General features: G+C 43.7%; 1 protein-coding gene across 1 annotated transcript in view; it reads left to right on the forward strand.

The window, feature by feature from the left end:
- Positions 1-3,807: 3,807 nt before the first annotated feature.
- LOC148839202 (tetraspanin-15) overlaps positions 3,808-21,985 on the forward strand; it is a 68,975-nt gene continuing 50,797 nt past the window's right edge. The window contains exon 1 of the mRNA XM_088909362.1: positions 3,808-4,089. Coding sequence (XP_088765488.1) covers positions 4,003-4,089 — 87 coding nt within the window. The 5' untranslated portion in view covers positions 3,808-4,002. The remainder of the gene's footprint in view (positions 4,090-21,985) is intronic.

A 21,985-nucleotide genomic window follows, 5' to 3' on the forward strand; every position in this document is an offset into this window, starting at 1 on the left:
AGAGAACCCAGGAGGTTTAAATGCGAGTCTGAAACCCAGGAGGTTTATACATAACTTCCAAACTCCGTAAGACGAGCACCCCAGCTCACTCAGAACTAGTCCCCAGAGCTGTGAGGCAGCAGTACAATCCCCACCAGACCATAGTGCTGCCCAATTGAGATTAACTTCTGCACCTTTTCTATATAAAGTATATGCACTTTTAAACAGAATTATTAATATTAGTGTAGTAACTTTATTTGAATTTTGTGTTTTATTCTTCTGTAGGGCTGCCTGGTAAAAGTGAAGGCTAGACAAGGAGTCTTACAGTCAGGAAAAATTATGAGCATCGTTATGTTAAACTATTACACTGGTAATATGTATGTACTGTACATGCACAGTTGAGCCAGCTTTAACAGGTAATGATTAAAAACCAGCATTTTACACAAGGATGCAGTATGGAATGATGCAATTTTTATCAGTGATATTGGCTCCTTGCCACTGACAACAGGAATAGATAAATTCCCTCACAATGGAGAGCATAGGTACAGCAACACAACTCAGACTGATGGCAAACATCACGAGAGGTTTGTAGGAACCTCTTTTTTTTTTTTTTTTCCTTTTTAAACAGAATCCATGACTTAACAAAATGCTTACTCTTAAACTGCTAAATGTATTTGAATTGATCCACCTGCTGTAAAATAAATTAAATCAATTTGTCTTCCCTGCACTGCTGTTGTTATTTAAATACGCCAGCCATTAATTACAACAGAAGGGCCTTGCTATCACATTGGAGATAAGATTTTTTTTGTTTTATCTTATAACATCTATTTCATATCTTAATGGAAAAGAGCATGCTGGGAAAATTGATACATTAGAACATGGATTGCAGACAACAGATGGCAATCAAAGAGAAATCTTCTATTATGAAACTCATTGCATATTTATATTTATTATACTTATAAAGTGATGAACTTTAATGGGTGGTAAAGAGGGAGCTGTTGTATCCTATTAATTACCCAGTCCAAGGACAGTGTCTTATAGCCAGCCTATTCTGAGGTTGAGCATGAACCACAGCAGGAACACTCACTCTTGGTCATGGGAGCTATAAATTCTTCTGGTTATGGAGCTTTTGATGATGATTAGGGATCATTGAGTTAAGCATGGTTGTAGTTAGGGACAATTCAATCAACATGTCTGGTCACTGAGGAGACTGAGTTCCACCGACGTCTCACAGGGTTGTTAAGAGCCAAGATGCACAGATCAGGCTTTTGCTTAAATTCTTTGAAAATTAACTAACATACAGGATATCTGAACACTTAAGTAGCATAGAGTGTCATACATGTTAATCAGTTGTGTTTTTTTTTTTAAAAAACCCTTAAGGTCAAGAATCACTTAAGGAGTGAACTTACAAGACATTTAAATTTAACACATCTGGTTTTTCTCCTGCAAACATTTTGCCCAATGGAAAATAAGAACCAATTTAATGCCAACAAGCATTCAAGGATTTTAATATTCCCTGCTTTAGTCAAATACCATTGTAGTTTCATTTATATTTAATTAAAGTTACAACATGAATTCTAAGTGTAATTGTAAATGCAGTATTTTGGTCTTGGTACAATTAGATTCCGATAAACGTCTCTGTGTCCGCAGGTGTAAAAGGAATTCTTTCCCATTGCAATCTCTCAAACAGTGTAAAGTAACTCAATTATATCCTGTTAAGTTATTGTACTGTCTTCTTTGTTAGTAATGTTTGTTTCATTTTTTTTTGTTGTTTTGGATTGTGCCCTAGAACAAATTTTCCCCAGAGGATGATCAAGCTTGAACTGGATTGAACTAAACATTCCTAATATCTGTTAAAACGGATTCCCTACTTCCTACCGATCTAGTGCTAATTGCGATTTTTTTTTTTGCAGCACCAAACCCAAAAAGCAGTTTAAATCGACATGTAATGACAATTGTTCAATAACTACTGTATTGGTATTTGTAATTATGATTGTGGTTTCATGACCTTGGATGCAAGAGCTGTGTGTTGCATCAGTTTGCATGTCGCAAAGGTACATGTAGATGCTATTTCCCTTGAGTAATTTGCTGAAAAGTAAAAAGCCAAAAAATAAAAAACACCTTTTGGCTGTGGAGCCTTTTTCTGATGGGTATCGGAGATACTGTACAGTATATGAGGCCAAGGGGTTGCATGAGAGAGAGAAGACACAATAGACCTGATCTGCACAAGAGAAGAAGACATTGTAACGGGTAGTGGAAGGTGAAAGTGAAGCTAAAGAGGAGGAAACGTAATAAGAGGATTCTGGAAGGCACCACTGTGTGAATAGGGAGAGATCAGAAAAAAGATTTCTTGATCAATTTGAAGGAAATGTGTGAAGCAAGTCTGAGGATACTGCTGGCTTCTGATGGCTTTGCTGTACAGGAGTCTTTCAAATCTTGTGGAAATAATGCTGGGTAATCCTAAAAAAAAAACTAAGGGTTCATTGATTCTGGGCCACATTTTAAACTACCGTATCATTGTTTAAACTCGAGGACTTAAAACAAAATCGCAGAAAAATACATATCTGACGTTTCGTTTTTCAAGAACAGGTCACCATTGAATGTGGTTGTGATAAATGTTTTATGAATATAGCCCAGTTTCCTATGGAAATAGCAATTGTCACAGCCTGCTCTCTGTAAATTCAATATGACAAACTACACTGGCGCATGTAGACGTGAAGACTGTATAGCTCAGTTTATGTCTCTGACAGAGCAGGGCTTTGGATGTGACGGGGACGCGGCTAACACATCTTCTGTCTGCCTGCTTCAGAAATCAGGCAAGGTTGGAAGAAATTAGCCAACGCCGCCTGTCCATTCTGTGCAGTCGTGGCGCGCAGTCGGGCCTAATTAGCAAAGCAATTTTACAATAACAAATAAATAACATTCTTGCCAGGGATTGTCGCAGAATCCCTGGAGAAACGCGGCACAGCTGAGGCACACTACAGCGGTTTCGTACCGCTGAAGTGAAGCGGGCCTCGCCGGATTGTGAGTTAGCAGTTAGCTAGCAAGTCATGCGATGTACAGCGGTAATTAATTAAAAGCATCTCAGGAGCCGACGATTGATTTACACGATCTTTAGTTCTGCTCTCTGGGACATGCATTAAGCAAATAGCAATAAAGTATCCAGCATAAACTATGCAGCTTTTTAACTGTAAGAGGACTCTGACATTGAAGGGGAACTCGGCGGGCTGTGCGAAGCAAGCACATTTTAGTATTTTCAATATCGTATAAAAAGCCTGTACTATAAAAACAAAGAAAGTCCGTTTTATATGTAATTAGGTGATGTGTTTCATTGTGCAGGAAACACACGATGGTGACCTTTAATTCACTTCGGTCTACACAGTATAAAAATAAAACATAATTTTCAGTTATATTGGACAGACAGTAAGATATGAATCTGTTACTTTATTCCTTCGATTAAAGATGCACAAACAACCGGCTTCCCACGACACAATGGCGAAGCGGAGACCCTCGATGTCTCTTGACAGTGCAGAAGAAGACGTGTCACGATTAATTTAACACGGAGGCAGCGTTTGACCTATTTTCTCAAACTAACCCACTGTATCCAGCGTACAGCTGTCTCGGCGTGCTTCGTGGCAGGCGGGAGCGCCTGGGTTATGAAGTGACCAGCCTTACCAAGTCTGTCTGACTGTTCCGGGACACACAGGTGTGTTTGCGATTACGACTGCACACCTTGAGCTGGCATAGCGATACAGCTCCCCTCGGGGTGGCTGGCCCTTTAAGCCAATTAGCACCACAAAGCTTGAGGGCGCGGAAGTTGTTTTTTTTTTCTGGAGGAAAAGTTTTTCAACCTGTTTAAAGGGATTGTTTCGGTTTTGTTCGCAAGATCGCTGGGAAGGATAAGGTTTGACAGCTACTGGGCAAAGCCGAGAGTGTGGGAGACACAAGCAAGCAGTACAAAGATCGAAACCGAGTCCTTTTTGTTTTCTTGTTTTCTTGAAAGACGTGTATGTTTTTATAAAAATGCCCACATTCTCGGAGTGGAGAAACGGCAACCAGTATTACTACTGCCTAAAATTCACACTCAACGTTTATTCAATGTTGTTTTCGGTAAGTACAGCTTCGTTTGTCACGTTTTCCCTAAATCTCGATACTCTGCTGTCTATCAGCTGCCTGTAATTGACGTCATTTCTTTTGAATAAATGTGGGGAGACGTGACCTACCGGTGCATTTTGATTACGATTGATAATATTTGAGTGGCGATCCTATCATCTTTGATAGGACCGGAATGTAGACAGTAGGCGGTTTAAACAAAATCACTAAGGCTAATCACTAATTATATATTTTTTAGTCTTGGTCTGTTTATAGTCACGGCCTTGCTGTGGATGGTTTATAGTCTTCTTGGAGAAGGTATACAACAAAAACAACTTAATGTTATGTCGGGCTAGAGATGTTCGCTTTTTGTGTGTCAGTCATTGTGTGGGTCCATCTTAAAGGGGCGCAGCCCTGGCTTTTATTGGGATTCTGTTTGCCGACGGAAATGAACTTAAGGCGAAGCGTGATCATTGCAGCAAAGAACCTAATGAAAACGTTGCAGCAGATCGTACAGGCCAATAGTGCCACATGAAATGATAGGTCTACTACTAATACGGGTTAATAATATCAAGGAGCTGAGAAAAAGCACGATTTTCAAAGAAGACAACTGCGAAAATTAGGCTAGATAACTTTTAATTTTGTGATTTACCCGCCACCGGTGAGCTCGTAGAAAAGACATTTCAACTACTGCTGCATACTGTATTGCTGTGAATTTGATAAATAAACTTTGATTTGATTTGAAATTAATTTTAAAGCCTCATTAGTGTAAGCCGTTATTTTTGTATTCAGAATTCACTTCAAATTGATTGTGACACGTGTTCTAGTATGAATGTCACGAAAACTCTGCACATGGAAACTAAACTTAAAAATTAGACGTTAGAAAAAAATATTGGAAAGGTGCTTTCCAAATCTATACCCTAGAGAAATTAGAATTCACGTTACTATTTGCTTGTGGTGTGTCATGGCACATTAAGCCAAAGTGCATTCTTTCAGATCTGTTTGACTGACAAGTGCTAGACAAGAACATAAGAAAGGTTACAAGTGAGAGGAGCCCATAAGGGATTGATGAGGCATTGCACTTAGTCAAATTCATTCAAATTAATTCACAAACCGAAATCACTGTTCTCTTCAGCTTTGGTCACAGTGCATGACTGCAAAGACTCCAGGGTATGACTGCAGTTAAATGCACAGATCTTCTTTTCCTCAGTCCTCACCTGGGTAGTAGTCTGTACAGTGTTTCTGGGGGGTGCTCAGCTGAATCCCAGAATCCAGGGAGGGGTCAAGGCAGCCTGGGGTCTATCCTGGAAGGACAGGGGGCACAGAGGGCGGCAACCCTAGACAGGATGCCAGCCCATTACAGAGCGTGCACACCGGGACGACTGCAGACATTTACCTGTCCGGTAATGTCCAGAACCTGGCAAACACCCCACGTGAAACTGAGGAGAACATGCAGACTCCACACGGAAGGCACCCAGGGCCCAAGAGCTGTGAAGCAGCAGCAGCAGGAGCAGCAGCAGCAGCAGCATTCTCCACCACATCACCATTCCGCCCAATTCCATGTCATGACTCAGAATTTGCCATCGAATGATTTCTTCCTTATATTCAATTGCAAGTTCACTCCATCCCCTGCTGTGTGGGTATTAGGTTATGAGGTTTTTATTTTCTGTTTTTCTGTGTAATAAGATCAGTAATGGCAAGTGTTCCAGTGAAGAGGCGTTTTGTTCAGTCATATTCTGAAGGGCTCAGGCGCCTCTTTGAGGTCTCTGCCTTTTAAGGTGGCTCCAAACAAAACCCAGAGACAAAAGGCCAGCTGAGTGGTGTTGATCCTGGATCTGCGCTGTCACAGTGTCTGTTGCCCCCGGAGAGCTTTTGATTCGCTGATTGTTTTCACAGGAAATTAATTTGTCCAGAGTGCGCTTTCTGCGAGCGTTTGCCGGCACTCTGGCCTCTGGGCTGTGGACGCTGATGAGGAGATAGGAGAGCACGGGTGATGTCGGCTGGCCGGCAGACTGTGGTCCTCTCTGCCCACTCATCACTGGAGTGTGTCAGTGTCTGTGAGAGACGGCCTAGACTGCTGCCCTGCGTTGTTAGTAAGGCAGAAAAACAAGTGCTCTCAAAACCGCTGACATAGTGGGGAATGTTTTCTTTTCCATTGAAAACGTCTGTGCTGTGATCTGTTTGAACAATTATGATTTGGCCCATAGAGCGGCGAACTGGTGGTCTGGTGTAGCTCTCAATGCCAGGACCACTACCTCACGGCTACACAGTCAGCAGTGGTGCCCTGGATCATGGTGAGGGGAGGAGGACTGGAACTGGCTTCTGCCACATTAAACTCCAGCAAGTATCTGGCACAGGTTTGAGAAGCCTGGGCTGGAATTCATGATCTTCAGGCAGCAGTGCACATTTTGCGCTCTGAGCTGAGGGTATTGCCAAATTAACCATTTAAGACCCCCTTTCCTTAGTGTTTTATATGACATTTAAATTACATGTTTTGTCAAAGGGAATGTATATTCCAGGATGGAAATGTAACCAGATGCATGGAGCCATCCAGGAGTTACCATGCCAATAACAGTAGTCATCTTTGACCTAACAAACTGAGAGGAGTTTGTACTGCCGACTGGCTGATCTCTCTAACCCTGGGGTCTGGGAGCAAATCAACAAAGCTTGCGCTCAGCCAGTGGCGGCTAGTTTTGTGAATTATGAGTTTTAGCGGGGTTCGCATGACAGTTAGTACTACAGCTTCCCACTTATTGGGTATTGGGGTTCAATATCCAGATAGGAGACACCTTATCAATGGAGTTTGTGTGTTCTCTCGGTACAGTTTCCTCCAAGCTACCGGAGACACACTGGCTAGGTGAATTGGTGCCTTTAAATGGCCCCTCTGTGCTTGCATGTCTGTGTGTGTCCTGCCTTGTGCGTCATATTTCCAGGATGGGCCCCTTTGTGCTGCGATTGTTGTCTGGAATGAGTGGCATTGTGATTGGATGATGGACACCCCTAAGCTCCCCAGTGAGGTAGTGTTCACGGAGCAGCCTACCATCCTGTGAGCTGTTGACCCAGCCCTGTGCATTGTTACTGTAAATGGAGAAGATGTGGGGAATGGGTGGCCTGTCTCTCCCCCCCAAGAGAACAGCGCTGCGAATTACATTGCATCTTAGGAGGGTCACGGCTCTCATCTAAATCGCGAAGTGTTTGGAAATGTACTCTGGCAGGCCATATCAGAGAGGAGATGTTTCCACATCATTGCCTTGTAATTGAGATGTACTTAAAATTGTTTCTTATCCGTTTATTATCAAGTCCAGTGCTGTTGGTTCATAGCACTTTCTGATCATCTGACTTCTCTACCTTACAGTACTGACAGCAGCTGTGAAGGTGAGAGGTCAGATCTGTGTCTGTGCCCATCCAGTGTGTGACCTCTAGTGTCTGTTTCGCTGACTCTCTGCCATCTGTTTGTCTTAAGCTATATTTCAATCTTTTTCTGAGCCCGTCTCTGTCTTTGTCTTTATGTGTCTATTATCCTTCCATCTGTGACTCCTGACATCTCTATATAATTGAGCCAGCGGGCTGTGTCGCGGTGAGATAGCTGAGGGAACTGGTGTGTGTAAATTGTCCTAAGGGGGAGCTTGTTTCAGTCGCAGTCCACAATGTCAGTGGAACGACAGAGGATGCTATTCTCTAGAAACTCGGTGCTGCTGTTTCCGTGGTGATCACAGGACACTGGGGATCTCTATCACAATCGCGACAGCGCCAGTGGAATGTCAGTCACAGTTCCAGAACATCATTGCCTGACGAGCTTGTGCATGTCCGGTTTGGAAAATTAAACTATTTTACAGTCTCGAGGAGAGAAATTGCTGTTACAAGCCTGGTTCAGAGCCATTAAAGCAGTTTTTGTAAGACGTTAACTTGTCACTCAGTTGGGACTGATGATGGTCACCTGTCTGAATTAGGCAGAACAAAAGTCACTTTACAGCAGCCTTTTTTTCCCCATCATTGGCAAGATTTAGGAACACATGATGAAGATGAACAAAGGAAAAAGGTCAAACAAAATTTAAGTCAATCACAGTTCTCCTAAACGTTTATGATCAACCTGGTTTTGTTTTTCATGTTTACTCCATCTTGCTAAAAGGGTGGAATATTCTGGCAACATGATCTTTCGCATAACCTCACATGCACTCCCAGGGTATTCCAAGGTGGAATAAAGCAGTACTGAGACATAGTGGGTTGATCATAAAATTTTAGGAGAACTGTCTACTTTTCTTTGGCAGTGCAAGTGACACATCAGCAGGTAGACTTATTGATCAGGAGACAGGTGAAGCTGATGCGATTGATTGGCACGATCAATTTTTAATTCAGTGCTGCGTTCTAAAACTGGTCTCCCCCCCCAAAATGTCCTGCCTTCTAAAAAGCCTTGGCTTTGTAAGGTGAGGCGTTCCTCAACATGTGCGTTTCCAGTGCTGTACAAGGCTAGGTGGAAATGTGCCAAGTCTAATGCAAATGGAAATGGCTGGAAGCAAGGCTAGCTGCAGTTCCTTATTATAATGTAGGTTGAGTGTATTGTTTTGGCCCTCCTGTTTATTATTTTTGGCCCTTCCAGCAGAGCCAGCCCCCGATCATAAATTTCCTTTTGTTCGGGATTGATTCAAAAGAGGACGACAGCTCACTGCAGGATTTGTATTGTTGACTTTTTTTGCAGCACAATTTACGATCTACTTGGCCAAGGGAGAGCATCAATAAGGAGCAAATGGCTCTTTGTAAATGGGTTGATTGGGTCTTTTTTTGCATCCTGGATTTTATAGTGTTGGTCACTGGAAGCTTGGAGAGCTCTGTTGGATATTTCCATATGATGTTCAGAGTGTTTTGATGTACACCCCCCACGAACAATTAAATATTTGTGGTGCTTATTAAGTTATTTTGCATGGTGGACCAGTACAATCCAGCACACCCATAAAATAGGACGTACTGTATGGTTAAGGAGTACGCAGCAGAGGGCACCAGTGCTCAACAGCTTTTATAGTCCAGAAACACTTTGCATGCTCTGATGGGCTGTTCGTACCCTCTCCGTCTGTGGGCAGGGGTCCTCTATGGTCCATTCTGTATTCGCAAGCAGTGAACGGATCGTAATTATTATTAATTATTATTATTGTCTTGCAAGCAGAAAGTGAGGAAGTGTACGCAGCCTCCTCCCACCCAAAGACCCGAGAGCCAGTCGACATTTAACACGTCACAGGCGCCGGAGCCCTGACAGTGCGGCACGCCTGCAAGCAGAGGGCGCTGTCACCGAGAGGCCTGCCCGGCTAATCCTGCCCTACTCTTGGTAGAGCTCAGCCACTTGTGTGGGGAAACCTAGGTTAGAGTCAGAAAGTCAAATAGCCCAGGCTCGAACCCATGATCATAGAGCTTGAGAAAGCTCCTTTACCAGTTGAGCCAACTGGAAAATTTTACTAAAGCACTGTGAGTTATGCATCTCGCTCAAGGGTATGACAGCAGCATCCCCACCCAGGATTTGAACCCCCTGCCCTCCAGTTATGAATCCAAAATCCTAACCACTGATCCACACTGCAGCCATGCACGTGTATATCATTACAGGTTTAGATGTACAGGAATGAACTGTACTCTTTTAGTTCTGCACAAGCCACAGAAATGGAAGTTACGTCTGACTCTGTAGGACATCTCGGTGCTTTAGAAGCCTTCCAGAGTAGTGTGAGATCGGGGAGTTCTTAGAAAAGAGAGAGGAGATAATGAGCAGGTGTTTCTTTTGAGGCGTCTCGCTGGCAGCCAGCTGTGATATTCAGAGATATATTCAGAGAGGCACAATGGTGACAATGGCAGTCTGCCTGTGGAGTTGCCATTGAGAGGGAGAGAGAGAGAGGGCACCATGTCTCCCGTCTGTCACATGTACCCATCCTGCCCTGATTGCGTGCTTCACTCCGGGATTAATAAACAGAGCTGCTGATGAGACCAATTCACTGCAGAGCCATTTTCACAGCTCGTGTGTGTGTGTGCGCTTGTGCCAGAGAACATTGGGCTCTTTTTTGATTCTCTTCATTTGAGTTCCATTACACAACACTGAAAATTACAGCGCTTGAATGTGGGTGAGGATTAAATCAATGATTTTTATGGGACTGATTATTTGTATTTTTCCTATCAACTGGAAAAAAGTTATTTCCTCCCGACTGCATGCACAGGATCAGTATTTGTTTTAATCACCTAGCAGTCCATGCCTTCGTATTTTCTTCGTAATTTGTTTGAAAAAGTATTTTTGGGAACATTGTCTCAGAATTAATCAGCGCCCATTGAGAGTGCCTTAACTCGCAGGGAATTGCAGTCATTGTAACTTTGATTCTCATGCTCTTTCTGCCATCCAAGTGTAGACTGCAACATTTTTTCTCTATGCTGTTTTTTTTTCCTTTCCAGTCATGGTTGTTCTGTAAAGGTCTTCCTGGCTTTCCCAGGAGCAATCTCTCTTTGGCGCTGCTTGGGTTTTCAGACGACACATCAGCAGGTAGACCGATGAGACGCTGACAGCAGGAGACGGGTGAAGCTGGGGAGATTGATTGGCGTGATCAATTATTAATCCAGTGCTGCATTCTGAAACTGGTTTCCCTGGAAAGTGAAGTTCGGAAGGAAGCGAAGTTGGGGGGGGGGAAGCTTTTCGAAAGCCTTTTTTAAAAATTGGTCACAGTTATCAGCAATTCGGTGTGTGCTGAAATATTTATGAAATGTTCTATTTCATTAAGTCTCTGTAGCAGTAGAACAAGTGTCCCATGCATGGTTTTTGTCCATCTTGCATTGATTGATTGCTAGAGCCTTAACAACTGTGACAAGCTGTTAAACGTGTCCAATTAAGACAACAGTTATTTGAAGTAGGGAATTAAGACCTTAACTGGATTGCAGACCTGCAGCCAAAACGGCTCTCCAGAACCCAGGTTGTTTTGCCCTGAATTAAAGATTCCCAGATTTCCTCCTGGTCTGCAGCCCTGTGGAACTTAGACTGGGGATGTCTGGCAAAGAAAACAGTGCTATAGAAGCCGCCGGATTTAAAGGAATTCAGATCGGACCCTTTTCATTTTGTGTAAGAAAACCCATCTGAACCTCTTTCAAGAAATAGCCGGATGAGATGCTCGGACCGCTAAGCTGTGAGCAATCAAAAGAGGTGGATGAGCTGTCCCGTCCTCCTTTGTAACCTTTCTCATGTTTATTCTCCTTGTGGATGCCGAGTCTGGATGTGTGCTACTGTATGCAAGTAGTGAAGAGCTGTGGAAACCGCTCTGGTATTTAAAAATACCATGACAGTGTTCTTACTGTTCCGCCTTGGCTCATTTGCTTTTTATGCGATGGATGATAGAAAGAATAACATGCTGCCATTTATGGGCCCTGTATAACAACGCGCGCGAAACCCGAACCAGCTGTTTGAGAAGAATGTGCTGATCAGTCCTTTGTCCTCTTCACAAAAGTGCTAATCCTTCAGATGCAGCCATCCGGCATTCTGAAACGGCTTTTAATGCCGTGTGCTGGGTCCGTGCTTCTTGAAGAAAGCGAGAGAGAGGGGAGAAAAGAGAATATCTGAAAGTGTTGCGTTAAACAAAATGTCCTAATTATTGGTGCAGGATTCAGCTGGACTCTTTTGTGTTTAAAAGAGCAGGCAGGCAGCACACCTGTTGCGCATCTGTGGCAGAAACTGGCTAAAGAAGGAGTAACCAGCTGAATTTTTGTGACGTTCGCAATGTCCAAAGACGTCCATTCTGAGTGCGTCTTTGCCTTGACATGACATTTATGGTAACGGGAGGCTTTTCTCTCTGTAGCTGAGGAATTAAATCACATAGAAGTGGCCTGTGCCTTTAGAAAGGATCTCTGAGAGAGTGATGGAGCCTTTATACTTGATGTCCTTAATAAAAGCTATTTCAAAACTACCCTGAGCTGCACGGTGATGTCCTTTGTCCCCGCACTGATGAGAACGCCTTTTCAGTAGGAACTCTGATGCAATTTTATTTTCATGCCAAGCTTGATTCGAAAAGCAGTTCTTAATTGGTGGCAGAGGCAAGGCCGGTTTCTCTTCTACACTGTCTGGAGAGAAAGGAGCTGTGCTTATTTCAGTACCACAATTTACCGTTGACAGAATAAGGATTGCGGACGGTAGGCCTGGCCAGGTTTGTGTCAGTTGGGTGGCTTAAGTAACAGCTGTGCTAAAATCTCTCACAACAGTGAAACATTAAAGGCTTGAGTGCTTGGCAAGCCAGTCTACCGTATGCTGAATAATCAAATACACGGCAGATATGTCTAGTAGAAAGCTGCGCAGTGGTGGCAAAAAAGATGACTCGCAGGGCATCAGGAAAATGGACCTTGCCTGGATTTATTTACTGCAGATGTTTCAGAGACAGCTCGACTGGATTGTACCTTGCAGGTTTCAGTCGGAGCGATGACTGACTGCCCAGTAGAGTTGTCTTCAAACCTAAAGCTTTTACATCACATGAGAGCCCTTGCAGGAGAGAGCTACAGAAAGTGAGTTTTCAGCAGCTTATGTACAAGTAAAGTTTCTTTTCTCCGGGTAGATAAAGGGATGAGGCCCATAATCCGGAATTTTCCAGCTTCTCTGACCTTGCTTCGCTGACTAATGTTTTGATACCCAAGAACACTTGTTCCTGCTATCTGGCTTCGTGCAGTGTTCTTTTATTCTAAATGACATAAGTCATTTATTTGTACCACACAGTCCTGTTTAACCCTGTGAGTCCTTTCCTGAAAACCATCGTGTGAATTGCTCTTGTCATCTAGAGGGGGGCACCAGAGGGCAAATCTTTTGTTGTGAGTGAACCAAGGATTCTTGCTTGTGACCACAAGGGTGAGGGGGTCACTGGGCTGCCAAGACAGGAGTGGCTTACACTGGTCTTTGGTTGCCTTAGGGTCTGATTTGATTGGGCTTTATCCCAGCCTTTAATTAATTAATGGATCCGCTTAACAGGCTGTCAAAATTCTAATTGGTCTACTGGAGGGGTACGGTGCTGTTGACCTGGAAGGCCAATTAGTCTGAAGACTTTCATTCTCTCAAAGGTGAGACTAGAAAGCACATCTTAACCCAAAGGGTTGTTGGAGTATGGAGCAGGCTCAGCCCAGCCATGTTGTTGAAGTAGGTACCCCCTGCTTCTTTCAAGAGAGAGCTGGATGTGATCCTTGGATCAATTAAATACCAAACGGACTAGATGGGCTGAGTGACCTCCATGCATTTGTAGCTATTCTAATGTTTATAAGTATCTAATTGGTGGCTTAACCGGACCACTTTCCTAGTTCTTTGGGTGCTGGGGGGTTAAAGGATTGTGGCACACCAGGACAGGTGCTTTGTACTCCCTGGAGTGAGTGGTGATGAGGTTTCGGCGTACCTGCTAAACCCTGCAGGGCTGAGGCTGCTTAGAGGCAGGATCACCGGGCGCTTGAAGAGTGAAGTGTTGCCTCCTCTCTTCTCATCTGCAGAGAAGTACTATCAGCAGACATAGATGAGTGTAGAAAAAAAGAAGCCGGTAGAAACTGAAAAACCCTTCATAAGGACACTCTCTTCTCCTGATTGATGAAAACTCTCTGGTATGTTAATGCAGAGATGTTCTGCAATGAGGTTTTCCAGGTAATTTGAGTGTTTTGCCCACCACATACATAGGTTACAACATGTGTATATGCAGGTTAGGCTACAGCTGTGTAGTCAGTCAAGCAACGATTGAAAACCCATGCAAGAAATAAATGTTAAAGTCCCAAGCTTTCTATGCATAGATTTTCTTTTGTACCCTTCCAATAACATGTTGTTGTTTGTGCGGTGTAGGTGGTGCCAAGAACCATACACAGTGTGTGTCAAGTCCAAGGGGTGAGTCTGTAACTATGTGGAGCAGAAGTTCTCTCACCTGGGGCACTGAATTAGTGTCTGGGGAGATTAAGTAGGCTCCGCTAAAAACAAAAGGGATCAGGCGTTCCAAAAGCAGAACGATCTAAACCTCAGCATAGAATAACTTAATAATGAGATCAGGCCACACAGGCAATTGAGAACGGACACTTTCCTGGACACCAGGTGGTTTTGTCACACCAACAAGCTCTGCTTTGAAAGATGCCATCATCTCTGCCTCCATAACTTGGCAGTGTGATCCGTTGTGTGTATACTGTGTAGATAATTCTCTGTGTGCAAAAGGGTTTTAACAGTTTGCTAATAGAGACTCGGATAGCATCTGGCATTGGAGCAGGTCTCAGGTCTGTGCTGGCAGGATCTTAATTTCTGCATTTTCTCGGTAGATGGAGAAGGCAGGGAGGGGTGTGTGCACAGTCTGAAATCCTGCACCAGTTGGTATTTCTTCTTACCATACGGTGAACTCAAATATAAACATCTCTTTTTGCCCCCATAAAAGCCTTACCTGCTAGAAATAAGATTTCTTTTGTAGTCCGAAAATCCTCCTCTTTTTTTATTACATGGATGCTATGCATCATGTCAGAGCAACTGAAATACAAAGCAGATCATGAAAGATGTTGATTTCTAGTGTTGTGCTTTTCGTGTCATGAAGACGGTCATGCAAAAGGTTGGTGGCATGTTTATCCCAGAGAGGCAGAACTGCCATGTCTGGGCTGGTGTGAGCTGATGTGGCACAGATCTGCAGGGTTAATCATGATCACTTCCTGTGCGGTAGCTTCCTTTAATGAGCAACGGTAATTCTCTACTGCGGCTGTACGTGTGTGTTTGTGTGTGAAGGAGAGTCCAAGTCCTCTAGTGTCACTTAACCAGGCAGAGGGAGACGAATGGCCTTCTGCGCAGAGGGGAGAGTTGCAGTGAGCCCCTAATCAAGATAATAAGCTCTTGGCTCTCTGCCCAATTCCCCATTAGAAGTGCTGTCTTTCCAGCGCTCTCTCATTTATAACCAAGAATCAGTTTATCCATCCTGCTTACAGGTACCAATTGTGTTGGTAATTGTACAATTATAGATTTTGCAGAAATATTGAGAAACCTATTTCGTAATTGTATGCTTGCAATAGCCATCCATCCATTTTCTTACCTCTTTATCCAATATCCCAAGCCTATCCGAAGCAATGCTCGCGAGGCAGGAAACATCCAATACGGAACTCCAGTCCACTGCAGGGCACAAACACACAGACACAAACATACTCTACTTCCACCAGAGCCATTTTTTCCAGAAGCCAATTAACCTGCCAGCATGTCTAGGGACAGTGGGAGGAAACAAGAGCACCCAGAGAAAACCCATGCTAACATGGGGAGAACATACAGTACGAAGTCCATGCAGAGAGCACCTCAGAAACTGAACCCAGGACCCCAGTGCTGTGAGGCAGCAATGCTAACTGCTGAGCCACTGTGTTGCACTCTTGCAAGATCATGGTCTTTACAAAAATAAGATACTGTCATCGTATTCTTTACTTATTGTTGTAATTCCTTGTTTTTTTACCGTGTAATGTTAAGGATCTTTGTACTATATTAAGTGTTATTTGGTATTTGCCAAATTAATTAACAATAATTAATATGCATGTATATGTATAGACATGCAATGCAATAGTGTTCTTTTTATCACAGAGTTTGTTTGTATAGAAATAGACAAAGCAAAATCCATAACGTGAGAAAATCTCCCTTGCTTGTCCTGGCTTTTAACAGACTACTAAAGGAAAGTGTCAAGACTGCTTTTCTGATTTTTGTAGGTAAGGTACAGCTTTGCAATCAGTACTTTGGGGGAAAAACAATCTCTGCCATGCTAAATTGTACTCCAGTCTCAGCCCCTGAGAGAGATGCTTCATACCTGATCCCAGATTTCTCAGGTTTTTAGTTTGATGAGAAGATGAATGAGATTAGGCTCTCCTTAACAATAGAAGTCATTTTAGTTGATTTTTTAAAAGTATGCCTCTTCCTTGTTTGTTCCTAGCTTTGGTTTCACCGGTGGCCAGTGTCCAGCTGCAGCTCAGGGAATCCAGATCAGAGCTTGGCATCAAACGCTGATCTTTTCGTGCTCCTGTTTTAAACAAGAGAGGTGGAGGGGGTGGTGAGGTGTCTGGGGAGTGACACTGGAAGATGTGACCCTCTCTCTGTATCTTCATGCAGAATCAATAGGAAGTTCCAATCACCGGTGAGAAATGCTCACAGTCAAAAACATAGCATTTGACAGATTGCTCTAGTTCAGAGGAGAGTTTAGAACCAGAAAAGGGCCAGGCAGTATAAAGTTTAAGTACATGGAAATGAATGGGTCTGTGTTGTGCAAAACATTGATTTTTCCAACAAGCTACTTGAGACAAATTATCTCTCCTCTCCTTTCCCTCCCCTTTTCCTGTTTCCAATGACTGCTTCAGTGTCTGGCAGTTTACCCAGGGCACCGATGTAATATTTCCAATGATAACCTTGACATTACACCCAGCGAACAATACATTAACTGTAAGAATGCCATTTAAGGTTCAGTGTGAGCCCAGAACAGGACAGAATGAACACTGGCCCTCTGAATACTCTACTTCAGCAGATCCTTCTGATCGTGTTCAGTATGCTTTGCTTGCAAAGCGCTTCAAGATGTTAAGACATGTAACACATAGGGGATTGGGGTACTGTAACAGGTGATTTTTTTTTATAGGCGAGTCTCTAGAAAACACCCCGTAGGTACTGTACCAAAAAGTACTCCTTTTCTATATAATATGTTGAAAATGAAGTCAAAACTAAAAAATCTAAAAGAAAAGCTAAATCCGTCTTTGAAACTTTAACTGACTTCTTCACAAGTGCCTCACAATAAGTAACCAGACAGTTAAGCTGCTTACTGGCTTCCAAAAAATAAGTCTTTCTGAGACTCTTACAAATCCAAACTGTTTCTCAAAGCTTCACAGTCACTTTCTTCTTCTCACTGGTGGATTTTCACACAGATCTGCTCTTTCCCAAGATGGCAGATCACGCCAAAATTGGAAGCCTCTGTTCTGGGTTTTTAGTTGTCACCTGACCAATTGTTGTCTCTCAAGTGGTCATGTGACTGAGGGTGGCAACTCATTCCTCACAGCATTCTGGGGAATGTAGTTCTGACAAGAATATTCATCTTGTTTGAACCTACTGCCCTCGTACACTACTATATATAGAATAAAACTATTCATTGTTATTGATTAAAAAGAAAATGTAGTCAAGAAGGACTTTTTTAAATCGGGGCACAGTTGCTAATCTTCAACCCCTTCTACCTCTTTTTCTGCATTTTAGTTGTATGGTGTGACAGAACAGATTGAGTTATGTAAGTGTAAGTAAATTTGATACTGTACTGCAGTTCCAGACTGTCCTTTGCAGCACAACCATCCATAAAAGAAATTAAAATAAAGCAAACTGTCTCATATTTTTGTTCCTTGACAGAGGTTTCCATGCCAGTAAAAAAATACCTAAAGGCACAGACTGCATTAAAACCACAAACAATGTTTTATGCACTGAAAAAGGATAATATCTGTAAAGGATCTGTAAAATCTGTTTCTTTCAGTCTATAAAATAAACTGTTTATTCATACAGTGCTTAGTCAATGAGCTGGAAGAAATGCTGCCTGTGTTCTCTTTTGAAATAAGGCAGTGTTCTCTGTGAACGTGTGTGTGCTTCTGCCTTCATAAACACAGCAGTTAGGCTTCTGTTCTATCCTGTTTGAGAACAGAGCAGTTCTGATGTTTGCTGTTGGTGTAGATTTAGCTGTTTATTACAGGGTGTGTGGAACTGGGTGGGGCTGTGGTGCATGCCAGTGTGTGTTGAGAAGGGCTCAGCTGCTGTGTACAGTACAGGATACAGGAGGAAGTCTTCCACACTGTCTGAGGGCCTGGGGTACTTGTTGTTCACTTGCTCTGTCTGGCCCTGCTGTGCTTCAATAGGAGAGAGAGCGAGGAACACGACCGGCACAGACAGACACACAGACCTAGATTAAGAGCTATAGATGGGTAAAAAAAAAAGTAGTGATATGCAGCCGACCAGATTGATAGAGACACAGGTAAACAGATGGACAAGCATCTGTGTCCATCTTCCTATACAGAAGGAGGATACAGATACAGCTCCCAGCTGGATTTGAACCAAAGAAAAGTGCAAGATGAGGAAAAGCCATTCTTTGTACTCGCTTTGATGTTAGCCTGACCTGGCAGTATTCAGGATGGAATTATCAAAAAGCCCTAACCTCATTATTAGCAAATCAAGCGTACAGCAACCCAGGGCTAGATCCACCCATCCATTCATTTTCTAACGGCTATATCCAATTCGGGGTCGCAGGGGAGCCCAAACCTATCCTGGCAAGCAACAGGTGCAAGACAGGTTACACCCTGGATGGGGTGCCAGTTCTTTGCAGGGCACACATAGACACAGGCACAGGCAGTGCTGCGAGGCAGTAATGCTAGCCACTGTGCCACCATGCCACCCCCAGGGCAAGATGTTTTGGGGATATTAAGGGTGCTGTCTATCTTAGAAAGGCCTGTGTTGCAGTCTTCCCAGTATAACATCTGATCTCTTTTTAGAGAATCTGAGAGTTTTAAACAGCATTAACTGAGAAAGAATTCTTTGCTGTTGAGAAACCAGAGGCAAAACGCAGGACAAGGTTATACAGCTCACTGTAACCCTGTTTGCTACAGTGTGATTTTAGGGATAAGGAGACTGTTTCCCAGAAGGCAATTAGAAGGAAGCTGCTGAACTAGCAGAAGCCAGGGGGTTATGAGAAACGGCTGTTTTCAGTTCAGTCTGTCTCCACGGGTATAAAAGTTTGTTGAAGCTCTCACTGTTTTGCTGAGATTTGTTTGGGCTGCAGCTTTGTTTGCCACTATAATTAAGCGAATGTTTCAAATAATTAGCTGTCAAAGACCTTAAGAAATTCCTGTATTTGACTAAGAAAAAAATAGTTTCAATCTTTAGTTGGCTACTCAGATTGAAACAAAAACCAGATGACACCAGGCCAGCAGTGTCCAGTCCCGGTGCTGGAGGGCTGATGTGTCTGCAGCTTTTCTTGTTGTCTTCCCAGAACCAGAGAGAGAGCTGGAAGAAGCAGTCAAGTTGGTCCAGTTAAACTGTCACAAGCGGATTTTGTAGGGGTCGAGTTGGAATGGAAACCTGCAGGAGCAGGACCCCCCAGCAACCGAGTCCGATACGCTCGGTCTTGAACGTTGCGAAATGTTTGGCTTGAATTGAGAGCACTTCTGTCAGGAAAGCAGCACAAAAGGCTTGCACATAAAAGAGAAACCGTTCCTGCGTCTGTTGTTCCTCCACTCCTTGTGCTAGAGCCCAGCCAGCCGTGACCTGGAATCCCAGACAGTCCCCATATGTTAAGTTTGGAGAAAAGCTGATAGACACAAAGCAAAGTGGGGGGAAAAATGGAAGGCGGAGTCCTTTAACTGCTCAGCTCTGCTCAGGTCAGAGTTTGAGGCTACGTAAGCAGTAGGGGAGAGTTTTAGTCCTACGTTTTGAGAGGCAGCACAGTTCGTGTCCCGCTGGTATCTGTGCTTATTAGTGAAGACCTGAGGCCTGCCTTATTCCACACAGACCCAACTTATTTTCTTTCAACTGGGAGCTGAAGTAGACTCTGAAACCCACTGGTGTTCATCTGAAAACCAGGTCACTTACGGTCTCATCTCTGCTCATTAGCGAACTAATTTAAAAAACAAAACAGTTCTCAGCCTTGACACCTGTATTTAGATTCATGATATTTTTTTCATTTTTCCTGTCTTTTTTTTTTTTTTTTTACCGCTGAGGCTGTGATTATGCAAGAAAGGATGAATTTGCTTTGGATGAATGCCCTCTCTCACAGCTTGGCCTGTGATTAGGGCTTCCTTTAACTTTCACTGCCTGCCAAACCCCTTCCCAGCAGTGGGACACAAGGAAGCCCAAATTCTGCAGAGTGACATTCTTTGTTGGAAAAGAGGTTTTTGAGCATTGGTATAGGTTTGGCCTTGAGCACCTCTCTCTTATGTGATTTTTTTTTTCTTTAAAAATAACTTTGCTATGAAGCAAAATAAGTAAGTGGCAATTCTAGTTTGGAGCCATGGGTTCTGAATTGATGGGGCTCGTGACCAATCTAACCTTTACATGAAGACCAGATGGAAAACTATAAGAAAGGTTATAAATAAGAAGCAGCCGTTTGACTGCTGCTAGCAAACAGAGAAGACTAAGAGGACCCAATGCAAATACCCAGAATCTTCACATCACTGACAAAGCTTGCCCATCAGACACATTTAGGATTAATAGTGACGCAAACCAGAGAACACATGTAGAAACTACATGGAAGTAGGAACAGAGGCACTTTTTGACAGAGTGTTTTGGGAGTATGGATCAAGGCTACCCAGCCTTCTTGTTGCAGCTGATACCCTGGCTTCTTTCAAGAAAGAGCTGGATAAGATTGTTGGTTCTGTTGCCTACCAAGCCAAACAGGCTAGATGGGTTGAATTTCTCATTCCGAACCTTTCGTCTTCCCCAAGGATGCCAGGCAGTGGTTGGCAACAGCAGAGCTCTGCAGCTTTTTCCCCAACTTCAGTAAGTGTTTCAGCAAGCGTCAGCCTGTTTTCAATCCTAACTGCACATCCTCTCAAATCTCTCCTTGGGCCCCTGGGTCTCAGTTACGCTAGAGGTCCTGCAATGGAAAGAGAGGACCGCTGGAGCAGGGTCAGCTGCGGGCAGAGTCAAGAATGTCGAAGCAGAGCCGGTAAGCAGTTTCAAAGCAGTGACTTTGAGGGGGTAATGTGGTTAAACTGAAAATAAAGCAGCTTAACAACAACACCCGCAAAAGAATCTACTGCCTCTCAATGTCACTTCCCAAAATCTAACTAAACACTGAATGTGTGGTTTTTGTAACTGGAAGTGGATCCCAGGGCATGATGTTATGCTGATTGACGATAAAAGGTAACGTTTAGCTGCTTTTTTCTGCACTGTTTTGCTCCCTGAGCAGACATGCACATCCTTTAACATCTCAGCACATCTGAAAGTGAGGCTTGTCTCTGTACTGATCTTTATCTGGGCAACTTATCTTTATTCTAACCATACTGAAGCTAGCAAGGAGGGGGGAAATGGGTCCTGTGGGCTCCAACCCCACTCGGACGCTGCTGTCCCGGGGATGGCTCTGCATGTACCGCGACCTTAAAAGTGTTCTCAAAGAGTCTCGCTTCCCATGTCCACCGCTGTCCTCTTCCCTCGGAGGGGCCAGCACTGTGGTTTCCTGGGCATCGGTCTGCAAGAGCTGCCTGGTCAGGGCCGAGTGGGGACACGCTGTGTCTGGGCAATGATCAAACCGGCACAGAATGACTGAGGATGGAGGAGAAGGAGTGTGTGCGTGCGTGTGTGTGTGTGTGGGGAGGGGGCTGTACATGTGTGGGTCAGAAGGTTGCTGGCTCTGGGAATTGAAGACTGCTTGGTGATGCAGTGCGATGAGGTAATAATGATCAAGGGTTAGATTATTAAATGCGGCAACTCCAGGCCGTGTCAAGAATCCTAATGAGCTGAAAGACTGGTAATGCGGGGCAGCTCTCTCTGGGCGCTGAGATGTCAGACGTACAGAAGGCAGAGCCATCCAGTCCAGGGGTCCATGTGAGTCCAGTCTGAGTCCAAATGTCAGCTTGCCTATCCGAAAAGCCTCACCTTTGCGGTATTTCGCAAGTTGGATACCCCTCTTCTCAGTTTTCCCCTCTGATATATTCCAATTGAGGGTTATCTTTAGACATCCCCTATGAAAGGGATAATGATGGGAAAGCACTGGGAAAAACACGATGCAAACCGTAAGAGCCCATAGAAAATAAGCCGTTCGATTAAATATTGTCGGGTTTAAGGCCAACCATCAGGATTACAGTTTCTCGTGTTGGACAGTCTGTCGCTGCTCTGATGAGTCAACGTGAATGGCAGTGGAGAACAAAAATGAGCTGCAAGCACCTGCTCCAGCCAGTTCAAGGCTGGGCCGATTAACCTGCACTGGCCCCGTATTGGTCTGCTGCC

This window comes from Atractosteus spatula, chromosome 2 (assembly GCF_055471065.1).
Source record: "Atractosteus spatula isolate fAtrSpa1 chromosome 2, fAtrSpa1.hap1, whole genome shotgun sequence".
NCBI classification, from domain to species: domain Eukaryota; kingdom Metazoa; phylum Chordata; class Actinopteri; order Semionotiformes; family Lepisosteidae; genus Atractosteus; species Atractosteus spatula.